A 10364-nucleotide genomic window follows, 5' to 3' on the forward strand; every position below is an offset into this window, starting at 1 on the left:
AATGTTTGACATGACGGATTGGGAAATACAAGTACAATGCACATAAAGATGGAAGCAGGCGGCTGACAGAGAAAAAGGGGCACCAGAGCATGGATGAGGAAAAGGGGGCAGGGGCTTCCCTACGCAATTTCTTGGTTTGAGATTCTGAATAGGGGATCATCAGATGGTACAAGGGGCTGTGAGGAAATGACCTTTCCGTGTCTTTCCAAAATGGAGCAGTGAGGTCTTGTACTATGATTTGTATCTAGTCTGAGCCTGGATTTGGTAAAATTCAGCAGTCAGTGTGCACTGCAGAAAGGGGCACTGTGTTTTGTTTTTAGTCAGTGTCCTCCCACATAATCTTTGTCTTCTATGTCTTTAATGAATGGCTGTCAAGTTTGCAGTTTTGGTCTCTTCCATTCTATCCAACTGAGCTTTTGAAGCTAAGTTCAGTTTTCCCGGTTTCACGCTGTCTTATTATCTTACCTACTATGGTGCTGTTGCTTTAGGGATTCTTGTTTCACTGTAATGAAATCCTTTTGGATTACTGTCCTGTCATTTATCATATTAACTGTATTTCTAAGCTTTTGTTCAATTGGAAATATACTAAAAGTATCTATATGTCACTGTAAAACTCATTGATAAAAATATAGATCAGGAGGCCGGGCGCGGTGGCTCAAGCCTGTAATCCCAGCACTTTGGGAGGCCGAGACGGGCGGATCACAAGGTCAGGAGATCGAGACCATCTTGGCTAACATGGTGAAACCCCGTCTCTACTAAAAAATACAAAAAATTAGCCGGGCGTGGTGGCGGGTGCCTGTAGTCCCAGCTACTCGGAGGCTGAGGCGGGAGAATGGCATGAACCCGGGAGGCGGAGCTTGCAGTGAGCCGAGATCACGCCACTGCACTCCAGCCCGGGCAACACAGCCAGACTCCGTCTAAAAAAAAAAAGAAAAAAAAAATATATATATATATAGATCAGGAAGGGTTGAAAACTTTGTGCTGCTAAACAAGAAACAGGCTGGGCGTGGTGGTTCACGCCTGTAATCCCAGCACTTTGGGAGGCTGAGGCGGGTGGATCACGAGGTCAGGAGATCGAGACCATCCTGGCTAATGTGGTGAAACCCCATCTCTACTAAAAATACAAAAAATTAGCCGGGTGTGGTGGCGGGTGCCTGTAGTCCCAGCTACTTGGGAGGCTGAGGCAGGAGAATGGTGTGAACCCGGGAGGCAGAGCTTGCAGTGAGCTGAGATCGTGCCACTGCACTCCAGCTTGGGCAATAGAGCGAGACTCTGTCTCAAAAAACAAAACAAACAAAAAAACAGGAAGCATTGCCAATGTATTAATGTCTTCATGTTGCATGGGAAACAAGTCTTTCTGGAACATTTATGTGCATTGAAGATGGTGCAACCTTTAGGAATGTGTTCATTAATTCACTCAATAATATTTGCTGAGAACATTTTATTCACCAGACTGTGCACTGGAAGATGAGGATACAATGGTAAGTAAAAGACTCAGTTGCGTGGAACTTAAAGATTACTGATACAGACAGACAAGTGTTAAAAGTATGTGTAGCATATTCTTTGTAGCTTGCCGAATGTATCACATCCTTTAATCTCAATCCAAATCCTTTGAAATAAATTACTTTCTCTGTTTTATAGGTAAGTAACCGAGATTCACAGAAACAAAATTTCCCAGGATAGGTGTCACAGCTGGTCAGCAGTAGAGTTGATCTTCAGGGACCGATATGAATGGTAAAGCCATTGCTGTCTACTATGGTGGTCATTCAAAAAATGGCTTTGATGTATTGGTTAAGCTACATATAAATTACTTCTTTGCTGTTATTAATTTACAATTTATCCATCTTTTCCACAAGGGCATCAAGGGTGGTGTCCAAATGCCTTACCGGAGTCATTGATCCAGCGTGGATCCATTGATGATGACCTTCAGTCCAGTAAACTTAACAAAAAGGGGACAGAGTTAATTCGGCAAAAATTGTTCATATTGAGCATATTGTAGGCTCCTGTTCCCTTTTTTGCTTTCTGACGTACTTTCTTATAATCCTGTTAGATTTTTTGTCATAAGAAATGTGAATTTTAAAGTAGAGCAAATTTTTATGCATCTCTCACTTTCAGTTTATCCAAATGTGTTGGCAATCAGGTTTCTTAGAAGAAATGAATTTTGATGAAATTTGGACGGATAACCTAATGTTTCACTCAATGAACTTTATTCAAAATCTACTGTGTGCCCTGAATTACAATAATATTAATTTAACACCTCTTGTGTAGCATAAAGAAAGACACTACTTTTTTTTTTTTTTTTCTTAGTGTCGTGGCACAATCTTGGCTCACGCCAACCTCCGACTTCCAGGTTCCAGCAATTCTCCTGCTTCAGCCTCCCGAGCAGCTGGGATTACAGGTGCCCATAGCCATGCCTGATTATTTTTGTGTGTGTGTATTTTTAGTAGAGACAGGGTTTCTCCATGTTGGCCAGGCTGGTCTCAAACTCCTGACCTCAGGTGATCCACCCACCTCCACCTCCCAAAGTGCTGGGATTACAGGCGTGAGCCACCATGCCCCGCTGAAAGATACGAATATTTATTTTACATTCATTATGTTAGCTACCACTAAGGAGATCACAGCTCAGAGAGGGACAAAGACATACAAAAAGAATTCCAGTGAGTGTGACAAGTGCTAGAGAGAAACTGTACAAGCAGGGTTGGGCTAGAGAGGAGGAATCAACTCTTCTGGAGCAGCTGAGGAATGGATTTATCCCTTGAAGAGAGTGTATGTGCGTGTGTGCGTGTGTCTGTGGTAGTCCAGGCATCATGACACACCATAGGAAACATATTTGTTGCTAATTGGTTTTCTTTTCTTCTCCAAAAGGAGGGATCTACACTCTTCTCAGTCATTTGCTGGTCAGGCTTGGGGCTTCTTGGATTGTATGGGCTGACCGTAGTCGGAAAAGCAGGTGGGCACCCAGAGGTCAAACAGGGCTCCCAGGCTGGTTAGGCCTGGTGGGTAACCTACTGAAAGAGGCTGCCTGTCAGACCAGGAAGTGGGGCAAACGGGAGCAACACAGAATAGTAATGCTACATGTTACGTCTGAGTCTTTCAAAAGCAGTTTCCACATTATTGCATTTGACCCTAATCTCAGTGCTGTGATACGTCATGTCTACTTTCAGGCAAAGAAATGTTGGATCTAAAGGACTGACTGGCCTGGATGAAGTCCTGGAACAAACAGGCAGCAGGATTAGGATTCAAACAAAGGCCGTATCATTCCCAAGCCAGTGATTTCCACCCTGAAGAAGAGAAGAGAAAGAACACCGGACACAACAAACTGCACAGCAAAATAGATAATCAAATACATGATTTAGTATCCAGGGAATCCTGCAAAATAATGTTGTAATTTGTGCTGAGTATACGAGGTATTCCATTTCCTTCTGCGGTTTAGATGGGCGAAAGGCTATGGGAACTTTCAACACCAGTTTTGAAGACGGCTTCATTTTGGTGGGATTCTCAGATTGGCCGCAACTGGAGCCCATCCTGTTTGTCTTTATTTTGATTTTCTACTCCCTAACTCTCTTTGGCAACACCATCATCATCGCTCTCTCCTAGCTAGACCTTCGGCTGCACACACCCATGTACTTCTTTCTCTCCCACCTGTCCCTCCTGGACCTCTGCTTCACCACCAGCACCGTGCCCCAGCTCCTGATCAACCTTTGCGGGGTTGACCACACCATCACCGGTGGAGGGTGTGTGGCTCAGCTCTTCATCTACCTCGCCCTGGGCTCCACGGAGTGTGTGCTCCTGGTGGTGATGGCTTTTGACCGCTATGCTGCTGTCTGTCGTCCACTCCACTACATGGCCATCATGCACCCCCGTCTCTGCCAGACCCTGGCCGTCGCCTCCTGGGGGGCGGGTTTCGTGAACTCTCTGATCCAGACACGTCTCGCAATGGCCTTGCCTCTCTGTAGCCATCAGCTGAATCACTTCTTTTGTGAGATGCCTGTATTTCTGAAGCTGGCTTGTGCGGACACAGAAGGAACAGAGGCCAAGACGTTCGTGGCCCGAGTCATAATTGTGGTTGTTCCCGTAGCACTAATTCTAGGCTCCTATGTGCACATTGCTCATGCAGTGCTGAGGGTCAAGTCAATGGCTGGGCGCAGAAAGGCTTTCGGGACTTGTGGGTGCCACCTCCTAGTAGTGTTCCTTTTTTATGGCTCGGCCATTTACACCTATCTCCAATCCATCCACAATTATTCTGAGAGTGAGGGAAAATTTGTTGCCCTTTTTTATACTATCATTACCCCTATTCTCAATCCTCTGATTTATACACTAAGAAACAAGGACGTGAAGGGTGCTCTGTGGAAAGTACTATGGAGGGGCAGAGACTCAGGGTAGGAGATGAAAAAATGGGCAGTAAAATTTTCTGTAACAGCTCTTCAATCATAGATCTTACCCTGTTCCTTGGAGGGTAGTTGGTCAGTAGGAAACAGCCCTCAGTCATCCTCAGAATTGATTTTTACTTTTGTTTTTTCAGTGGGACGGAGTTTCACTCTTGTTGACCGGGCTGGAGTACAGTGGCGCGATCTCGGCTCACTGCAACCTCAGATTCCTGGGTTCAAGTGATTTTCCTGCCTCAATCTCCTGAGTAGCTGGGATTACAGGCGCCCACCACCATGCCTGGCTAATTTTTGTATTTTTAGTAGACATGGAGTTTCACCATGTTGGCCAGGCTGGTCTCGAACTCCTGACCTCAGGCAATCCACCCACCTTGGCCTCTCAAAGTGCTGGAATTACAGGCATGAACCACTGTGCCCAGCCGTCCTCAGAGTTTTAGTCTCTTCCTTGTTTAGAAACTGAAAGTAGGGATCTCTTAGGACTCCTTCTTATTCAGTGTCTATGATCATTGTGCAGCCAGCAGTAAGTGCTGGTTTGTATCACAACTTTCCAAAGGAACGAGATTGAGAAGAGGCTGTATTGTGTCCAGTTATGGAGAGTGGGATGAGTTCTAGGCAAGACTGAGAGTGATAGAAGACTTAACTGGGAATGACGATGCCTTTCCAAGGTCAATGACTCCCAGCGTGGTGCCATGCAGACGCACTGCACCTGAAGGCAGACAGAGTGAGTTCCCCCTGCTCTTCTAAGCAACTGCGACCCTGCTGTGCACCCTCACATCTCAGGGCCCATTTCTAAGGTCTCTAACAGAGGCTATTCATGTCCGATATTTGGAGCACATAAGGAGATCATAAACAGAGGTGCTTCATGGAGCATGTAGAGTTTCAGGTTTGGATGCCATTTACACCCTTGAAGAAAAAGACAAAATCATCAGGGTGGCATTGAGTAAAAGGAGCATTGACTCTTACTAGCTGCACCAGGAGTCTCTGTCATGCCGCTTGGTGCCATGGATAAGATATTTTCCATGCAAGAGAGAAGATAATAGAGAAGAAATGAACACACGAATAATGAGCCAAGAGGAACAGATATAGAAAAGAAGAAAGGATAAGGAGGAGTGACAACACTAAAAGCAACAGATTCCTGCGGAGGGGAGTGGTGGGAGGCTCAAGGAGCATGCGGCTAAAGTGTGAAGACAACAGGTACTGGAAGTTCCACCACTGCCACTTCATCCCACATACTTGGTTTCATATCAAAGTGTGGCATCCTTATTAATAAGCTTTCACAGTCTTGCTAAATTTCATGTTGAGGGAATAATCTTTTATTCTGATAACAATAACTAATATTTGTTTATATCTGAAAACCCTTTATGCACAAAATGTTATTAGTCCTTACAGTTGTATTGTGAGAGTGAGTTTTGTTGTAGTCCCTATTTATTCACAAGAAACTGAGGTTCAGAGGGTTGAAGTCACTCAAGTTCACATAGCAAATATGGGGTGAAGCTGAGATCCGGGTTTCTGAAACCCTAAATCCAACCCTTACTACAACACCCTCCTAATTCTCTTTTCTGAAAGGACATTTTAATAGGGAAAGATTGAATTTGGACAGAAGGGTGGCTGGAGAGAGAATCAAGTGTCAGCTTAGTGTACTTTCATAGTTTTGCTTTGGTTAATTCTGGCCAGGGTTCTAGACTCTTCTGAGTTACATATTCGTTGGTCAGAGGGCATATTTCTTTTCTTTGCACAAAGCTAATGTGTCCTGTAAAAACAGTTACCATTTATCGAACACTTACTATAGTTATATTCAAGCACAGTTCAAACACCATGCTATATAATATACATCACTGACACACTAAATTCTTACCATATGGAATGTAGGTACTATTTCCCTCCTCCCATTAGTTCTGCTGATCTAGAGACTGAAAGTTAGATAATCATTTTGGGTGATTTGCCTTAATTACCCCGGCACTAAATGGTGGGGCAGGATTTGAACCTGGCCTGTTTTATTCCAAATCCTACCCAAGTAGCCACTACTTCAAGACCAATTAAAAAATGTTTCTTAGCTCAAGGAACTAACCTATAAATTGCCTGGAACAAATGATTTTTCTCCTGCATCCTTGTCTATCTAAGTCTAAATAATCCAAGTGTATACATTACCTAATGAAGAAAAGGAAACTATTTGAACAAGCAGGAATTTAATAAAATTGTTTTGTGGTTAATGTGTTCTTTTTTCATTTGGAAAGCAGAGATATAGCCTCCTAATTACATTAGAGGGAACATATCTCAGAGCTGAGCAATTTTAAGAGGTCACTGGTACCGTTGGGTACACACAGCCATTGCTCTCACAAGTCAGGTCTTGTGCCAGGCAAATGCCATCTCCACGGGAACCTATATCCCTTGCGCCTCCTTGGACCTTCTCATCCGTAACAGTGGCTAATTGATCATTAGAGATTTTTGTGTCCTCATAGCCCTCCCGGAGCCAGTGAGCGGTTCCAGGGTCCTTCAGTTGCCCCTCTGAGAGAGGAAGTCAGAGGTGACTTCATGAATGGAACAGAATATAAGCACCTTGGCACCTTTGTCTGTTAGAGCCCAGCTGGCTGCCATTTAAACCTGCTGCCGTTCGTCCTTTACCTGCTAAACCACCTAAACAGAATTTTGAGCTAGAAATAATGATGCATGTAAGGCCTAAAACTGGGACATATTTATGGAAAGACAGGGAAATATCGGAGAAAAGAGATTGTGAGGATTGGTTCTCAAAAGAAAAAAATTAAATTGATGATTTTGTAGAGAAGAAAGAATAAGAACTTAGAGACATTTCAGTGAATATCAGGGAAAGCCATCTTTAAGAAACTCATACAACCAAGTCAATAGCAAACAGCTACATATTTCTCTCCAAGCTCTGTTTTAGTTGCATCTCATAGATTTTGGCATGTCGTGTCTGCACCTTCATTCATATCAAATTATTTTCAAAATTTCTTTGTGATTTCTTCTTTGCCCCGCTGATCATTTAAGAGTATATTGTTTAATTTCTATTGGTGACTATTTAAATTCTATTGGTGACTTTTCCTAATTTCTTTCTGTTATTAATTTCTAATTTCATTCCCTTTTGGTCAGAAAACACACTTTATACTATTTCAATCCTTTTACACTTATTGAAGTTTGTTTCGTGGTTCATCTTGGACAGTGTTGCAGGTGTACTTGAAATGAACATATTTTCTGTTGTCATTAGGTAGAATATTTGATAGTTGTCTTAATTTAGGTCTAGTTGGTTCATAGTATTGTTCGAATCTTCTATTCCTTGTTGATCTTCTGTTTAGTTGTTGTATTCATTATTGAAAATAAGGTATTGACATTATCTACTATTATTGTTGAATTGTCTACTTTCCCTATATATCTGTCTGTTTTTACCTTATGTATCTTGTTAATAGGAGACATATGTTTATAATTGTTATGTGTCTAATGAATTGGCCCTTTTATCATTATAAAATGTCTCTTTTTACCTCTAGTAACTTTTTTTTTTGTTTTAAAGTCTATTTTGTTGGCTATAATTATAGCCATTCCAGCTTTCTCACAGCTGCTCTTGCATAATGTGTCTTTTTTCATCTGGAAACTTTTAATCTCTCTGTGTCTTTGAATCTAAAGTATGCCTCCTATAGACTGCATACAACTGCACATTTTAATCCAACTTTACAATCTCTCCCTTTTGATTAAAAGGTTTAATCCATTTATTGTTGTTATTGATAGAGTTGGATTTTGAAGCAAAGCTTTGGCGTCTCCCAGATAACTACCCCTCTTTTAGTTTTCCTTTAAGTTCTGGGATACATGTGCAGAATGGGCAGGTGGTTCATAGGTGCCCGTATGTCATGGTGGTGTCCTGCACCTGTCAACCCGTCGTCTAGCTTTTAAGCCCTGCCTGCATTAGGTATTTGTCCTAGTGTTCTCCCTCCCTTTGTCTCCCACCCCCGACAGGTCCTGGTGTGATGTTCCCCTTCCTGTGTCCACTTGTTCTCATGGTTCAACTCTCACTTATGAGTGAGAACATGTGGTATTTGCTTTTCTGTTCTTGTGTGAGTTTGCTGAGAATGATGGCTTCCAGCTTCATCCATGTCCCTGCAAAGGACATGAACTCATCATTTTTAATGGCTGCGTAGTATTCCATGGTGAATATGTGCCACATTTTCTTTATCCAGTCTATCATTGATGGGTATTTGAGTTGGTTCCAAGTCTTTGCTATTGTGAATAGTGCTGCAGTAAACATATGTGTGCATGTGCCTTTATAGTAGAATGATTTATAATCCATTGGGTATATACCCAGTAATGGGACTGCTGGATCAAATGGTATTTCTGGTTCCAGATCCTTGAGGAATGGTCACACTGTCTTCCACAATGGTTGAACTAATTTCACTCTCACCAACAGTGTAAAAGTGTTTGTATTTCTCCACATCCCCGCCAGCATCTGTTGTTTCCTGACTTTTTAATTATCGCCATTCTAACTGGCTTGAGATGGTATCTCATTGTGGTTTTGATTTGCATTTATCTAATAACCAGCGATGATGAGCTTCTTTTCATATGTTTCTTAGCCATATAAGTGTCTTCTTTTGAGAAGTGTCTGTTCATACCCTTTGCCCACTTTTTGATGGAATTGTTTTTTTCTTTTAAATATGTTTAAGTTCCTGATAGATTCTGGATATTAGCCCTTTGTCAGATGGGTAGATTGCAAAAATTTTCTCCCATTCTGTAGCTTGCCTGTTCACTCTGATGATAGCTTCTTTTGCTGTGCAGAGTTCTTTAGTTTAATTAGATCCCATTTGTCAATTTTGGCTTTGTTGCCATTGCTTTTGGTGTTTTAGACATGAAGTCTTGGCCTATGCCTATGTCCTGAATGGCATTTACCCAGGTTTTCCTCTAGGGTTTTTATGGTTTTGGGTTTTACATTTAAGTCTTTAATCCATCTTGAGTTAATTTTTATATAAAGTGTAAGGAAAAGGCCCAGTTTCTGTTTTCTGCATATGGCTAGCCAGTTTTCCCAGCAGCATTTATTAAATAGGGGATCCTTTCCCATTGCCTGTTTTTGTCAGGTTTGTCGAAGATCAGACAGTTGTAGATGTGTGGTGTTATTTTGGAGGTCTCTGTTCTGTTCCATTGGTCTATATATCTGTTTTGGTACCAGTACCACGCTGTTTTGGTTACTACAGCCTTGTAGTATAGTTTGAAATAAGGTAGCATGATGCCTTCAGCTTTGTTCTTTTTGCTTAGGATTGTCTTGGCTATTCGGGCTCTTTTTTGGTTCCATATGAAATTTAAGATAGTTTTTCCTAATTCTGCAAAGAAAGTCAGTGGTAGCTTGATGGGGATAGCATTGAATCTATAAATTACCTTGGCCTGTATGGCCATGTTCACGATATTGATTATTCCTATCCATGAGCGTGGAATGTTTTTCCATTTGTTCATGTCCTCTCTTATTTTCTTGAGCAGTGGTTTGTAGTTCTCCTTGGAGAGGTCCTTCACATCCCTTGTAAGTTGTATTCTTAGGTATTTAATTTTCTTGTTAGCAATTGCGAATGGGAGTTCACTCATGATTTGGCTCTCTGCTTATCTATTGTTGGTGCGCAGGAATGCTTGTGATTTTTCCATATTGATTTTGTATCCTGAGACTTTGCTGAAGTTTCTCATCAGCTTAAGGAGTTTTTGGGCTGAGACAATGGGTTTTCTAAATATACAGTCTCGCACCCACTGACTAACTCGTCCCAATGAGATGAACTAGGTACCTCAGTTGGAAATGCAGAAATCGCCTTCTGCATTGGTCTCACAGGGAGCTGCAGACTGGAGCTATTTCTGTTTAGCCATCTTCGCCCCTCTCTCCGGCAAATGGATTTAAATACTGGAATGTGGCAAAATGAGAAGAAGATGATAGAGGAGATGACCACACCCATTAGGGAGGAAGAGGGAAGAGCAGGAATTCAAGCCTACCATAAAGTCAGAGTATTC

At 42.0% G+C, this 10364-nt stretch overlaps 1 protein-coding gene across 1 annotated transcript; it reads left to right on the forward strand.

Annotated features, from left to right (window-relative positions):
* The first annotated feature begins 3447 nt into the window (after nucleotides 1-3447).
* OR2Y1 (olfactory receptor family 2 subfamily Y member 1) lies at nucleotides 3448-4383 on the forward strand. The gene is given in 1 exon segment (XM_017850231.1): nucleotides 3448-4383. A coding segment is annotated over 1 exon segment (936 nt).
* Nucleotides 4384-10364: the final 5981 nt, after the last annotated feature.

This window comes from Rhinopithecus bieti, unplaced genomic scaffold (genome assembly GCF_001698545.2).
Source record: "Rhinopithecus bieti isolate Rb0 unplaced genomic scaffold, ASM169854v2 scaffold_33891, whole genome shotgun sequence".
NCBI lineage: Eukaryota > Metazoa > Chordata > Mammalia > Primates > Cercopithecidae > Rhinopithecus > Rhinopithecus bieti.